Below are 15,690 nucleotides of genomic sequence, written 5' to 3' on the forward strand. Positions count from 1 at the left end.
GGTGTCAATCGATTAAAAAAATTAACTAATTAATCACACATTTTTATTGTAACATTCAAGTTTTTAATAATGAACCTTTGTATGAAATGTTTTCATTTGAAATATTCAGTGTATACAGTATATATACAAATATGTTGTCATTATTTTACTTCCATACTCTTTGGCTGGTTGATTTGCTGGATTGATAGAGACCCATTAAAGCACCTGAAAACAGCATCGCTCTATTCAGACTCATCTTACCTCCTGTCTTTTGAAGTTCTGCACACACTGCTCAAACTGTTCATCTTTTGTCTCATCTGCCTTTCCCAACTTTTGCAGAACCTGAAAGAAAAGAACACAAGGAGTCAAAGCAAATCAGGTTGATTCATTCAAAATATTTTGGACAAGATGTAACAGTTTTTTAGTTATCTGACAAAATACTTTTTAGTGATGAGACCAATTAAAAATCAATAATTTTTTCCAAACATCAGACATGATTCTCAACCAATTCCAAACATTTTTGTCATCCATATAAATGTTTGCATTTCTATAAAGATGAAAGAAAAGGGCCAGCATGAACAGAAGAAGCATAGCATCCGTAGCATCCTTATTGATTCAGCTGAGCCATGATTGAATTCCCATGAGGGAATCCTCTAACAGTGTCTGAACACCCTGTGGACAGTATGACATGCACACAAAGAAAGGGCTGAGCAGGAGCGGGGGAGGAAGACCGGGCATATATTTCACTTCCTAGTCTGTCAAGTCTTTCTGCCAAAAAGAGGACTTCTGTCACATGACCACCTCAACCCATAGTGACTAACACATGAAAATGGCAGTCAGCTGATACTCAAACACTGCATTTGCTGAGAACAAGAGGGGTGCCTGTTTTGATTTGAACTCCGCTAAAAATATTGAAAAGCTACCTACTTTTTGATATGTCCTTTTTATGTAAGGTTCAAACTGTTGAATCTTTACATAGTTTGACTGCTTAAGTCATACAACGTGCATACAATGACAACATACAACAACCAATGGACATAATGTGAGCAGGTTGTGTGCAAACAATATACAATAGAAGTCTATTTCAAAGGAAATGGATGTTTTGCTTTGGCAAACACACACATAGTGCTACACCAACAACCTTCTGGGTTGTCCAACCGGTACAGACAAACCAGATTGGAATGTCCTTATAGACCAACTATACAAATTGTTATGTCAGTCAAACTAAAACCTGTACTTCATGTGGTATGACTATTAACTGGTGTTAATCATAGTCTAAAATATGATGTAATATTAGATTATAAAACCTACCATAATTTTTAGCTCCTTAAGGAAACAACCGCAGATCGTGCTTTTTATTTAAAGTGTATGATTCAGTGAGATTCAAAAGTTTTAGAACCACACTGTAAAAAATAAATTACATTGTATCTATGATTTTTTTTACATAAAATTGTAGCTCAACAATATTCCCTGAAAGTTGTTCCAACTAGCCTAAAAGAGTTGTCTGAACAACAAGCAAGTTAATTTTGCTGATCAGTGTTTATATAAAAATACCTTTGTAAGCAGCAGATTGCAGATATATACTGTATGGCGTTTCCTCCGGGGAGGCAGTGCCTCCTCAAAAAAATTGGATGAGAAAATAATGCATAGTACAAAAATAAAACAACGCAAATATTGCGAAATATGAAATTAAAATGTGTATAGATCACTCGGTCCAGCAGCGACACCCGCGGGTAAAGTTACAGCGTGAGTTTGCGTCTCTCTTCTTGCCTCCTCTGAGCCCATTGATTTTTAACAGACCCTTTAAATGTCAGTAGATCACGCACAGAATTTTCCACTATCATCGGCGGTTTTATGGAATTGCTCTCTCATATTAATTTGCCTTGTTTAGTAATTCTGGCCCGTAGTTTATAGTATAGTTTAGAATAGTATATTATAGTATAGTTTATTATAATATATAGCATAATATAAAACCATAAAAAAAACCAACTGATAAAATTGACAAATTCAAATGTATTGTATTGCTAATTTATATTTTGCTGAACAATTTATTCATTTATTGGCTCAACAGGCGTTTTGCATTTACATACAAACTGAAGGTGTTAAAACAATGTTACAGAGGGCAATTGAGACACTTGCTGAAAAAGATAAAGTGGTACGTTTAAGCAATTGTTACAATTATACAAACATAATTGACGTGTTTATTACAATACAGTAAACTATACAGTACAGTAAAGACAATAGCTCCCATCATGTGTAAAAGTGAGAGTATATGGCACAGGGCTCAGTCAGTAAACCACAGGAACGGCCCCCTGGGAACATGAATAATGTCACATACAAAAGCTCCACATTACTCCTGGGTGGAAAGAACGTGCCATCTGGGTCTTTTCTTTGTAACACACTCACACATGTTAGTAGAGGCTTTGATATGGAGCAATAGGTAGTGTGTTGTGACACCAACATCCCATGATAGATATACTGTAAATGACATCAGGAAATATGCATCACAAAGATACATTGTAGACGTAACATTCATGCAATACATGTAATGCTCTCTAATAATGCTTTCTAGTAATGCTCGCTAATCAGGCTCAATACTTTAATAATGCACACAAATATTTTTAAAATAGATTTAAAAAAGAGGTCCGAGTATTATTCTGCTGTTATTAATAAAGGAACCAAAAGTAACATTACTTTAAATATAGAATAGCCAAATATAAAGACCAAAATCACGCTGGTATGTGCTCATCTGTATTTCAATTCTTAAAAATGTCGTAAACCTCACATCTAGAGTCTGAGAATCAACACCTAACTCTCCAGAAGGCAAATGGTACTAACCTAAGACACAATGCCGAAGCATGGAAACACTATACACCAGAAGCAGCCAGCCTATGAAATATTAACACAGCTTAAGCCTAAAAAACAGACACTCCACCCTGTCTCATCCATTCAGGGGAGTAATGTCCTCAATTTTATGTTGACAAATGTTCTTTCAAAAAGTGTTTTATAATGTTTACCACCCCCCCGCCCCCCCCCCCCCCCCAAAAAAAAGAACAATTAATCTCAAAGCTTTGCTAAACAAAGTGGAAAAGCAAATCTCTTATAGCAAATGGAACAGTGCCATTCCAACAATTATACATGATTTCCCAAGATGTGGATGCTCATATTTATCCTGCAATACACAAGAGAAAATGACAAATCAATTTACATGCGTTTTCACCGTCATTCTGCTTTACAAATGCATTGAAAATATTTGTAAAACATTAAGTCACAGCACTTAGTACAATCAATGCTGCATCCAGTTCACAATTACACTGTCACAATGCTGCAATATTCCTCTGACAGTATATGCAACAGGATTATGAGTGATCCCTCTTGATATGAGGTATTCTGTCCCCACCAGAACTCAGATTAAAGGATCTCTTACACCCCTTATCATGTTATCTGGCCTGGCCAGGATATTCTGTTCCAGAGGCAGTAAATTGTATACCTGCTCTTAAATGTGCTGGTCTTAACTCTCTAATGGGAATCATGTTACATTGATAGAGATTGTGAACATTCAGGCTGAACTGTGTGGCTTCATGATGCTCTTATGAAATCAGATCAGATTTGATATGTGTCTGCATGGCTTCAAAAATGCATCATCAAATGGTAATATTAATAAACTATAGAACCTAGAAAAAAATGATAATAAAATATGACAAATATTTAATATAATATAAATTTAGGGAAATATTATTCTCTGTAGTTGGCAACATACCAAAGCTCTGCTTTTCATTAGAACAATTTATCAGGTAGAAAGTGGGAAAAATAAGTGTCATGATTGATTGTTTCTTAAATACCACGAGGCAATCAAATATAACAGTCATTAATAACTGCCACGAGGATCCTCATTATGAAAATGTTTTCATTTGCCTGATGTCATTGTAGTGGTTGTAGTTTTGATGTCTAAATTGTCTCAGCAAGAACTGCACACAGCACTCTTAAAAATAAGCCTCAATAAAGAATATAAACTTGTATTGCAGTTTCTGGGGTTGGGGAGTCATTTTTCATGATAGTTGAATGGCCAGTTACAAAAAACATTGTTGCAATGGTTTTGCTGTATCTTAAAATATTTGAGTATTTGGTCAGTATAATGGCACATTCATCTATAATGGGACATTTCTAAATTGTTCTGATGGATAATGACCACTAATAATTATACTACTAAGAACTAACATGACCTATAACATAATAGATCTTTGTCAAGCTGGTCAAGTCTTGCACCAGTAACAAACCAACTAAAGCAACTAATGTTAAAAGCCAGCTTGGCCACTTTAAATAGACATGTGACATGTAATTAACTAATTTAAATGAAGAAAATATTTTAATTGCTTTTATCTATTTACATTTAGGAGGGGTTTAGCAACTCCAAAGGCAGGCAGAGGATGTAAAGCTTATTAAGTCTCTATCACGCATCTACCAAAAACTGTCCGCCTTTTGCACAGTTCACCCTGAAAAACACCACCGCAACGAGTGACACCCAGTTCATACATGAAAACATGAAACACGGATTTCAATGGAATCTTCACTTTCGATGTCTCACTACAGCTGGCCCTCGGTCTGTGAGTGAACCGTGGGTATTAAAAGAAAAGCAATCCTCTTACTGCAGCTCGGCTCGGGCTGGGGAAACCACTACTGCTCTGTTTACCAGACGCCTTCAGTTTACTAGCTGACAGACATTTCATTTTCAGTTCGCTACCAACTGCAAATTATTCCGCAGGAAAAAATCCGTATAACCCCATAACCAAATCCCATTCTGCAACTGAATACCATTGTCAAAGACACCACTCGAAAGCGATAGACATCCTCGTCTATTTGGCCTATTTCTCGTTTTAAACAGAGCGAGACTGCAGCGTGTCTCTCTCTCTACAACCACATTAAGCGGCCTTCACGATCTCGTGGCCACTAGGAAATCTCCCGTGCTAGTATTCATACCGCATAGACGAGGGCATCCCCCACCTCCCCTTCTCCTGACCTTGCAGGAAAATGACAGCTTCAACCAACATCTTGGGTAATAATGAATTACATCGTCAGAAATGCCAGGCAAATCGATATTGAATAACACCTAGCCAAAATAAGAACGAATAGCTAGGCAGTATGACATAGGCTACAATAACTGTGACACATTATGATCTAGTCATACAAGGTTTTCAAACTGAGATCAATCATTTCTCCAACAAGAACGTAGTACATAATATATTTAGGCCACAAAGTATGATAATGATAATTCCTCGAAGGTTTAAGTGGGATTTCAGTCATGGAGAGCTTCTCATAGTCGCTTTTAAATGGCAGTGCTGGCTAAGATTGCAGTCTGCGCATTTCTGACGCCAGCAATGATGTTGAAGGTCTGATGCACTGAAAATGTAAACTATGCATGTGAGAAAGGACAAATGAAAACACAGTTTCCTCTAACCTAAATTATTTCAGGTTCAATCGCACACCTGAATCTCCTTCCCCTACCCGGAGCATCTGCTGGACAGCTCCACGAAGACAAAATGCTGCATTTTGCTTTATCAAACGTCCTCTAAGAATCAAGTCATTTTTGATCCATCACAAATAAGAACATAATTAGACCCATACCTTTTCCTGTGCCCGACTGAGCCTCTTTTGGACGTTTTTGGCAAATATGCCCGTCTTAATTTCAGCCATGGCTGCTAGTGCTCTGAGACGAGAAAGGCGACGTTTCAGCACCTCCAGAGCAGAGGAGAGCGAAGGGGGAGGAGCGACATTTAAAGCCACAGCGCGCGCCACAGAGAACACTCACCAACAACACACTATTCGTTATTAAGATGCTGGATATCAAATATGTTTGACAAATTAATCTTTATTTTTTTCGGTGAACATTATAATATTAGCACGTGTATGACGATGAGGATGCCTCGAAAATGTGCGTCACAATAATGTGCTCTACTGCATCTTGTGGTTGCTTTTATTCACTCTTTTGCTCACGCTTTACGCTCCAATCCCTCCCTGCTGTTGCATACTTTTGATGCACCCTTGATGGCGAAGGCCTAACAGGCGCAGTGTGGTCGCATTCACCACCCGATTTTTTTAATTAAGAAATGTTAATAAATTGCATTTCTCTGTTGCCTTTTTTATTTCTAATGTTTCATTTATTTTAATGCAGTAGCTAGCAGCTATATAATATAAAGGATTCACTATTTTTATTCATTACTATTAGAAATGTTATAGCCTGCCCTAGGCTACTACAACAATTCTGAATAAACTAAATGCTGTCATCTAGTGGAAGAAAAAAGTAGTCGATTATTTAACGGCTCTAAGACAACTTGTTTTGGTGTTTCTAGGTAGAGTGTTACATTTCTTCAATAATATATTGGCTTATTTATGTATGACTTATATATATATATATATATATATATAAAATGACCTAAATAAATAAATAAATTATATATTACAGCAAAGTGTTACCAGAAAAAGAAGAACAGCATTCTGAGATATTTTCCACTAAATGCCGATAAAACGGTCATATTTTATTGAGCTATGGTGACCAAACACTTAAGACCAAACATGCCACATTATGCCGTAAGCAGGCACAAAAACTTCATAAACAAACAAGCTTAGCGGACATGCCAACACGAAGCGGCTGCGCGTGCGCGCCGGAATTTCCGGAAAACTACATTTCCCTTAATCCCCCATTCACCGGAAGTATTTGTAGGGTCTGTATTGTCCCCGTTTGGGAGGACACTGGAGAGTAAAAGCAGGTCAGTTAAATACAAGCGCCTTTTTGGCAGTTTTGTCTGAGTGTGGTTAGTAAATCGTTGCATTAATAATTACTATTTTCTATTTGGAATGGTAATGTCACTGATGATATTGTGGAATCTGATTGAATGCGGAAGTGTTTCTGTTTGTTTGCATTGTGATGTGCAGTAGTGCAAAAGTAAGGTTAGTCACCTTCAAGCTTCACGTTTGATATTTAGTATTTATTTGTATTTCCCATCTGCATCAGCCCACCATGCAGAGATGCAGGTTGGACCTCCCTGCCCATGTGTCATTATGATTCAGGTACGAAGGATGTGCAGAAACGCCAAACTGACAAAACCAAAAAAGTCATGAACAAAAAAACAAAGTTTGATTCTGGCCAAAAGAGTCAGAGTAAAAAATCCAAAAAGAATAATGGGTATGCCATAGCACTGATTTATTTATTTTTATTGCAAGTTGAAAGTTATTATAATATTTGTCAATTGTAAATATTTTATATCTAAGCATATGTTATTTCATGTTGGACATAACTGGTCCTCCTCTCTTAGGTCGACACAGAGCACTCAAGGTCAGAAAGCAGAAGTGAAGGGCCGGGCTGCTGGAAAGGATGCTTATTCTCCTGGACCTAAGAGAAGCTCTGAATCTACCCGCAGTATGCAAAAACGTGCTCAGGAGGAGGCCAAAGCTACTCATAGTGACAGTAATTCATCCCAGCAACATCTGATGAAGACGTCAAGGTCTGCTGAAGATGAAAAAGGGTAATCCTTCCTGTCAATTCAGCTGATTCAATGCAGTGCAGTATGGCTGTGTAAAGTACTCAAGTCAAAGATAAATTACAGAAGATAAAATGAATACTCCTAAGGATAATTCTGGATGTCTACTGTCATGTGAAATTAAGGTTAAACTAGCTTTGTCATGTCAAGGAGGAAGACAAATCATTTGGGAATACATTTACATTTAATTTACATTTCAAATTTTACATTTGGATTTCAAGAGAAAACTCACTATCACTTTTAGTTTTGGTAAAATGCTTCTTTTAATAATTAATAGCTAATCTTTGGTCAAATAATTTATATGGTTTTATACAATGACAATTCACTAATATGTACAATATACATTTTTAGACCAGGTTAATTTTGCTTTGACATAAAACTCTTTTTACTTGCTATGTAGAAAATGTAACTTGACACGTTACATTTTCTCCTGCATCACTCAATCACATGCAGTAGAGATGTATAACCATAAATATATGGTTACGTGACACAAATTATGCGCCATTTACTAGATTAAGGAAGTGACACAAGTTACTATGCACCATTTTGCAGTGAGTCTTATTGTTTCTTAGTGAGCTGGACCTGTACAGAGGAGAAGAGGAAATAGAACAAGAACTGCAGGAGAAGCACCAGTCAAAGTCAGGTAGTGGCCAGTTTTGAATGTTCAGTCTGTATTAAAATGTTGGAGATACACTCACCTAAAGGATTATTAGGAACACCTGTTCAATTTCTCATTAATGCAATTATCTAATCAACCAATCACATGGCAGTTGCTTAAATGCATTTAGGGGTGTGGTCCTGGTCAAGACAATCTCCTGAACTCCAAACTGAATGTCAGAATGGGAAAGAAAGGTGATTTAAGCAATTTTGAGCGTGGCATGGTTGTTGGTGCCAGACGGCCGTATTTCACAATCTGCTCAGTTACTGGGATTTTCATGCACAACCATTTCTAGGGTTTACAAAGAATGGTGTGAAAAGGGAAAAACATCCAGTATGCGGCAGTCCTGTGGGCAAAAATGCCTTGTTGATGCTAGAGGTCAGAGGAGAATGGGCCGACTGATTCAAGCTGATTGAAGAGCAACTTTGACTGAAATAACCACTCGTTACAACCGAGGTATGCAGCAAAGCATTTGTGAAGCCACAACACGCACAACCTTGAGGCGGATGGGCTACAACAGCAGAAGACCCCACCGGGTACCACTCATCTCCACTAAAAATAGGAAAAAGAGGCTACAATTAGCAAGAGCTTACCAAAATTGGACAGATGAAGACTGGAAAAATGTTGCCTGGTCTGATGAGTCTCCATTTCTGTTGAGACATTCAGATGATAGAGTCAGAATTTGGCGTAAACAGAATGAGAACATGGATCCATCATGCCTTGTTACCACTGTGCAGGCTGGTGGTGGTGGTGTAATGGTGTGGGGGATGTTTTCTTGGCACACTTTAGGCCCCTTAGTGCCAATTGGGCATCGTTTAAATGCCACAGCCTACCTGAGCATTGTTTCTGACCATGTCCATCCCTTTATGGCCACCATGTACCCATCCTCTGATGGCTACTTCCAGCAGGATAATGCACCATGTCACAAAGCTCGAATCATTTCAAATTGGTTTCTTGAACATGACAATGAGTTCACTGTACTAAAATGGCCCCCACAGTCACCAGATCTCAACCAAAAAGAGCATCTTTGGGATGTGGTGGAACGGGAGCTTCGTCCCCTGGATGTGCATCCCACAAATCTCTAGCAACTGCAAGATGCTATCCTATCAATATGGGCCAACATTTCTAAAGAATGTTTTTAGCACCTTGTTGAATCAATGCCACGTAGAATTAAGGCAGTTCTGAAGGCGAAAGGGGGTCAAACACAGGATTAGTATGGTGCAGTGGCGGAACCAGAGTTTTATACATGGGGTGGCCAGGGGGTGGCCACTGCTACTTTCGGGGGTACACAGTACACACACACACACACACAGTGGAAAAGCTTGTGGAAGGAATTGGGTCACTCTGTTTGTGTCTATAAGTGTTGAACATCCAAAATATTTGCAGAAAACAAAGCTGAAGCACCAAGTAGATAAGATACCGCATGTGTCTGTTATGCACTGCTGCATTTATTTACAAAAAAACTCACATTTACAAAACACATTTTTTTATTGTATTTTATCTTTTATTAGAAATAGCAGGCATCAAGCAGACATGTCCTTGAAAAAGTTAAACAATTTTATTGCCCATCAATATAAAATCTTATCCTGGGAAGATTAAATACAACATAATTCTTTCTTTATAATAATTTATAATAATTCTAATTATTTAATTTATAAAAAAAAAAATTGTTTATTTTTGGGTGAACTATCCTTTTAATCTGGCAAAATCATCTCAACTTAAATTCCTGAATTGGGTATGTGATTGACTGCCTGTGTGTGGTAGATGCTCTGACCTGTTGCTGGTTCTGAAGTCTGACCACACTGACTCTGACTAGCCAGTGGTGATGCAAGGGCTGGGGGGTCTGTTTGCACCTGATCTGCCTGTTAGTCCAGTCAATTTAAGCCAAAATGGGGGTCAACCTTGAACAAATTGCAACAAGCAAACTCAACTGATTTTGTATCCTCAATATGTCCTGAGTAAGGAAAAAAAAGTCCCAAAGAATCCCATTAGGGAAAGTTTAGAAAAACAAAACAAATATAGCCTATTCATACGCCTATTCATTCTTTTTCTTACGAGAATAGGGTAAAAAGTTTAACCTTTAGATATCACCATGAAAATTACTGAGTTGATTACTTGCATCAAGACAAACAAAAAAGGTATTCCAAGTTTTTTTTGAATTGTTTAAGATGGACAAACGGTGCATAATCTAATTACGTATGTGCTAATTTGCATAAATACCACAACAGATCTAAACATTGGGTCTAGCCAGGTGAAAATGTCTTGTTGAATCTTGTTGACACATAACAGTAAAATACTTAATGTTAAGGTCTGAATGGAACTCATTTAGGCTACCCATGAGCATTAATACATAGAGGCAGGAAGAAGTACTTTAGAAACCAGCCTTTTTTAATTATTAAGAGATGGGGTTTGGGGCTGGGTCTGTGCGACTGTTTCTGGGGGACGAGTCTAAGGCAAGAACAGGAGACAAGGGTAAGGAGAATGCAGAAGACAAAAGGTAAGTAAAATAAAAAGTGAATCCCCAGAAACAGATTTTGAAACTTTCCCCTAATGGGATTCTTAGGGACTTTGTTTCCTTACTCAGGACATAATGAGGATACAAAATTATTTGAGTTTGCTTCTGTTGCAATTTGTTCAACCTTTTTTTCATAAAATGACTGGACTATGTTTGTGCTTATTTTAAAATAACTCTGATATCTCTCCCTTTCTTTTCATGTTTAATTGACCCTGTTCAAAAATATGACAAATTTAAAATATGATTCCAATCATATTCATATTCTAATCATCATCCAATTACCAACATTTAACTCTTTCTCGCCAGTATAAAAAAAAAAAATTGGTTTTGGTAATTTTCACAATTTCATGGCACCCCAGAATATTTTGTTATATGAATATCTGAACATACCAAAAGAAAGAACAAACCCTGTGCTTTTAAAACAAAAACAAAAAAATAATGTTATTCTAGCTTCGTGCGTTTTTTTTTTTTAATCAACACTTGAATGTTGGCAAGTTTCATAAAAAGCAACATGAGCAAAAAGCTGAGAAAATCGCATTTTTATCAAAGACTATACATCTAGATAAGATTCATAATGATGATCAAAACACAGTAGATCGAGTCCATCAACAACCTACTCCCATAAAGCTTCATAGTCCTATAGTGATCGCATTATGATATCGCTTGTTTCTCCTCTTCTTTGCCTGCGTTTTGATCTCCTATCCTCACATTAGCTAGACGTAACATTTGTATACTGTAACGTACACACGGCAAGGTACTGCGTGTATTAGGCCTAATGTAGGCTATTGGGAGCAAACCACCCTGATGCTAAACCTTAAAAGCTTACTTCAAATATGATGTTTTCTTATTCGGTGAAGTTCGGTATCTTGCAACCATCTCTCGTCCTCTGCTCGTCCGTTTGAAAACTGCGCGCGCCGCACTGCCGGTGAACGTAATTTTTAAAAAAAAATCAGCATCAGCAACTGCCAGTAGCAAATACAATTTTGGGGTGGCACCCGGGGTGGCCAATCGCATGTCAGGGGTGTCCAGTGCCACCCCGGACCCCCCTCTGGTTCCGCCACTGGTATGGTGTTCCTAATAATCCTTTAGGGGAGTGTATGTCTGTGAGGTTATTTTTGTCTGAGCTAGAGGTGTCTTTATTCCCATCAGTGGCTGTTGGTGAGGCCCAGAGCAGTGTTTCAGCTGCAGAGGATCTTCAAACCTACAGCGAGAGAGAATGGAAAGGCAATACCACTAAAAGTCAGCTTATCCGAAAGGTGAGTCTTCTTCTCTCACACATTACTGTTTATTAAAGGAGCTTGCTCTCATCCACATCTTTTTCAGGGGTATGAAGCAATAGCCAGTGAATTCAATCTATGCATAGTAAGAGGTGATAACTATTGTGCCCTGAGGGCGACACTCTTCCAGGTGCTCAGCCAATCCAAACAGCTTCCTGCCTGGTTACATGACTCTGACATCATTAAGGTAATTTAGCCTTATTGTGTTTAGAGACATTAGGCATCCTTATTACATCCCTACTAATTCAGGACTTCCACAAAGCAGCATATTAATATAGAATGTTATTATGTGTTAAATTAATTTGGTGCATTATGAATGTCTTGTTATAGTGGCCAAAAGAAATGCATTCTGATAAGGATTTTATTAAGGAGTGGCAGTTTCCATTTGAAAGCAGGACGAGCACAGTACAGCATCTTGAACAATGTCTGGAATTACTGAAGAAAAAGGTTACTTTTGTTATTTTTCTTCATTTCTTATGTATCTATATTTAAGTCTCTCATGCTCACTCTTATGCTTTTTTTTTATTTGATCAAAAGACAGAAACATTTTTTAATATTGTAAAATATTATTATAGTTAAATGTACCTGTTTTCTATTTTAATATATTTTAAAATATAATGCATTCCTGTGATGGCAAAGCTGTTCTTTCAGCATCATTACTCCAGTCTTCAGTGTCACATGATCCTTAAAAAATCCTTCTAAATAGGCTTTATCCACAGCTTCACTACTTCCTGAACTTCAGCCAGCTCCTTTGTTTCCTGTCTGCCATTATTGGACAAACTGATTAATCCAGGTGTGCCTGGCCTCAGTAACAATAATCAGGCACACCTGGATTAATCAGTTTGTCCAATAATTCAGGAAGTTCAGGAAGTAGTGCAGCTGTGCATAAAGCCAATTGCTGATTTGGTGCTTAAGAAACATTTCTTATTATTATCAATGCTAAAAACAGTTGTGCTGCTTAACATTTTGTGGAAACCACGATACATGTTTTTTCAGGATCCTTTGATAAACATAAGAACAGCATTTGAAATGGAAATAATTAGTAACATGATAAATGTCTTTAATGTAATTTTTTATCAGTAAGTCTTTGCTAAATAAAAGTTTTAAAATCTTACTGACCCCAAACTTAACTGTACCTCCTGACAATATTGTATTGCTTTGTCTTTAGTGGCAAGAGGCTGTTGAGTGTAAAACTCTTAAAGAGAGGGAGCGCATGTGCCAGCAGGTGTTCAGAGGTCATGATGAGGAGTATGAGCTTCTGGAAGCGCTGAAGTTCTTGATGCTGAGGACTGCCGTTCAGTTGCACTCCAATATGGAGAAGGGCTCTGACGTACCAGAGTTCTGCTGGCTCCTCTTTGCTCGTGACTCGTCCAAAGGCCCCAAGACCTTCCTCACCAACCATCTCAGACATGTAGGATTTAGTGGTGGGCTGGAACAGGTGAACAAAAATTTGTTTATATAACTTTTCACTTTATTTAATTCTGGACCAGTCATGAATGAATAATTACTACTAGGTACTGTTATTATACTACTGTCATTTAAAGGTAGGGATGGCAATTTCAGAGAGGCTAGCAGTAGCAAGCTAGCTTTGAAAGCATGAGATTACCTCATGTCTCAAAGCACATAACATTACAATAATAATGAACGTAAACAACTTACAGAGCTCTTATTTGTACCACCTGACTGCTTAGAAGAAATTAAAATAATCAAAAGAAATAAGAATAATTAAAACAGTTTAGAATAAATATAAAATACAGTTCAAACAGTCGGACGCACAGTGGCACAGTGCTCATTCATTAAATGCACAGCTAAACAGATGTGTTTTGAGTCTGGATTTGAATGTGACTACTGTAGGAGCACATCTGATCTCTCCTGGAAGCTGGTTCCAGCTGTGGCTGGCATAATAGCTAAAAGCAGACTCTCCATGCTTAGAGTGAACCCTTGGTATTTCTAGCTGATGTGATCCTAATGATCTGAGTGATCTGTTGGGTTATATTCTGTTATATTCAGTGAGCATATCTGCTATGTATTGAGGCCCTAGGCCATTGAATGATTTATATACCAGTAATAATACTTTAAAATCAATCCTAAATGTACCTGGGAGCCAGTGTAAAGACCTGAGGACTGGTGTGATATGTTCATATTTTCTGGTCCTGCTCAGAATCCTGGCAGCAGCGTTCTGTATGAGCTGCAACTGTCTTATGGTCTTTTTAGGAAGGCCAGTGAGGAGTCCATTACAATAATCCACCCTGCTGGTGATGAAAGCATGCACAAGTTTCTCTAAGTCTTGATTGGAAACAAAGCATCTAATTCTTGCAATATTTTTCAGATTATAGTATGCTGATTTAGTTATTGCTTTGACATGACTACTGAAACTAAGGTCTGACTCTAGTCACACCAAGATTCCTGACTTGATTTTTAGTTGTTTGACCCCTAGAGGGAAGGTATGCATTCACCATGAGAACTTCATCTTTGTTTCCAAACGCAATGACTTCAGTTTTGTCTTTGTTTAACTAAAGACAGTTTTGGCACATCCAACTGTTCAATTTGCATCAATGCATTGGCACAGGGAGTCAATGGGGCTGTAATCGTTAGGCGATGGGGCTAAGTAGAGCTGTGTGTCGTCTGCATAGCTGTGGTAAGCAATTTGGTTCTTTCTCATTTTTTGCATGTACAGGTTGAATAGGAGTGGCGCAAGAATTGAGCCTTGAGGGACTCCGCATGTCATGGATGTCCACTCAGACTTATGGTCCCCTATACTCGCATAATAACCTCTCCCTCCTAAGTATGACCTGAACCATTTTAGGACTATCCCAGAAAGCCCCACCCAGTTTTCCAGCCTGTCAAGAAGTATATTGTGATCGAAAGTGTCAAATGCAGCACTGAGGTTGAGTAGTACCAGTACTGATAATTTGCCTGTATCAGTATTTAAGCAAATATCGTTTATTATCTTTATGAGTGCTGTCTCTGTGCTGTGATGTGGTCGGAAACCAGATTGAAAATCGTCGAAGTATCCGTTCAAGCTTAAGAATTTGCTTAAGAATAACAAAGTGTTTATAAAAAAAATTGCCTACCCTACCTTTAATTCATGCCATTGTTTAAATGGTTGAAGTGATCATATTTTTATGAAGGAACCTCTCCTGATGTAATGTTGTTTAGGTGGAGATGTGCCTCCTGGGTCATTCCCTTCAACAGACGATCCGGGTCGTTCGGCTGTATAAGTGTGACACAGAAGAGTTTATCACATACTACCCGAATGACCACAGGGAAGACTGGCCTCCTCTATGCTTGCTTACTGAAGATGACAGACACTACAATGCACTCGTACCCAAAAAGTCCTCCAAATTTGATGAACGCGGTAGGCCAAAGTGGAATCAACCCTCAGATGGACCATCAAACATAACTACGCGTCTTTAAAGAGTATATGGCAATCACACACAATCTACAGAACTCAGGAGTTACTGTGCAATCCTTTGTGCTTTCCAAATTGCAGTTCTTGCATTTATGGTTTGGGATACTTTTTCCTTTCTTATTTTGATAAATGTAAAGATTTGTTATCCTTATTCTGCTACCAATGTAATTTTGGATAAAAGGATGCATTTCTAAATAAATCTTTGCAGTGGTTATATGAGACATAGCTGCACCTCCAGCTGGGATGGGAGATTATTTTTAAATGATTTTCATTAGTTTACAAGGTTAATTATTGCTTTGCTTAATTACAATAAA

General features: G+C 37.9%; 2 protein-coding genes across 5 annotated transcripts in view; one reads left to right on the forward strand and one right to left on the reverse strand.

The window, feature by feature from the left end:
• amph (amphiphysin) overlaps positions 1 to 5,726 on the reverse strand; it is a 32,051-nt gene extending 26,325 nt beyond the window's left edge. For 2 of the 4 annotated variants that reach the window (XM_056267576.1, XM_056267575.1), the window contains exons 1-2: positions 5,602 to 5,725; positions 241 to 321 (exon numbers count right to left, since the gene is read on the reverse strand). In XM_056267576.1, coding sequence (XP_056123551.1) covers positions 241 to 321; positions 5,602 to 5,670 — 150 coding nt within the window. In that variant the 5' untranslated portion in view covers positions 5,671 to 5,725. Of the gene's footprint in view, positions 1 to 240; positions 322 to 5,601 lie in introns of all 4 variants that reach the window. The other 2 variants (XM_056267574.1, XM_056267577.1) reach the window with 2 other exon arrangements.
• Positions 5,727 to 6,800: 1,074 nt separating this feature from the next.
• otulinb (OTU deubiquitinase with linear linkage specificity b) lies at positions 6,801 to 15,381 on the forward strand. The gene is made up of 8 exons (XM_056267578.1): positions 6,801 to 7,159; positions 7,290 to 7,499; positions 8,087 to 8,157; positions 11,837 to 11,943; positions 12,011 to 12,151; positions 12,295 to 12,411; positions 13,133 to 13,402; positions 15,124 to 15,381. The coding sequence occupies exons 1-8, from the start codon at positions 7,026 to 7,028 to the stop codon at positions 15,379 to 15,381; spliced, it is 1,308 nt and encodes a 435-aa protein (XP_056123553.1). The 5' UTR covers positions 6,801 to 7,025.
• Positions 15,382 to 15,690: the final 309 nt, after the last annotated feature.

The sequence above is a fragment of the Rhinichthys klamathensis genome, unplaced genomic scaffold, assembly GCF_029890125.1.
Source record: "Rhinichthys klamathensis goyatoka isolate OS25496 unplaced genomic scaffold, OSU_Roscu_1.1 h1tg000261l_1, whole genome shotgun sequence".
Classification (NCBI taxonomy): Eukaryota; Metazoa; Chordata; class Actinopteri; order Cypriniformes; family Leuciscidae; genus Rhinichthys; species Rhinichthys klamathensis.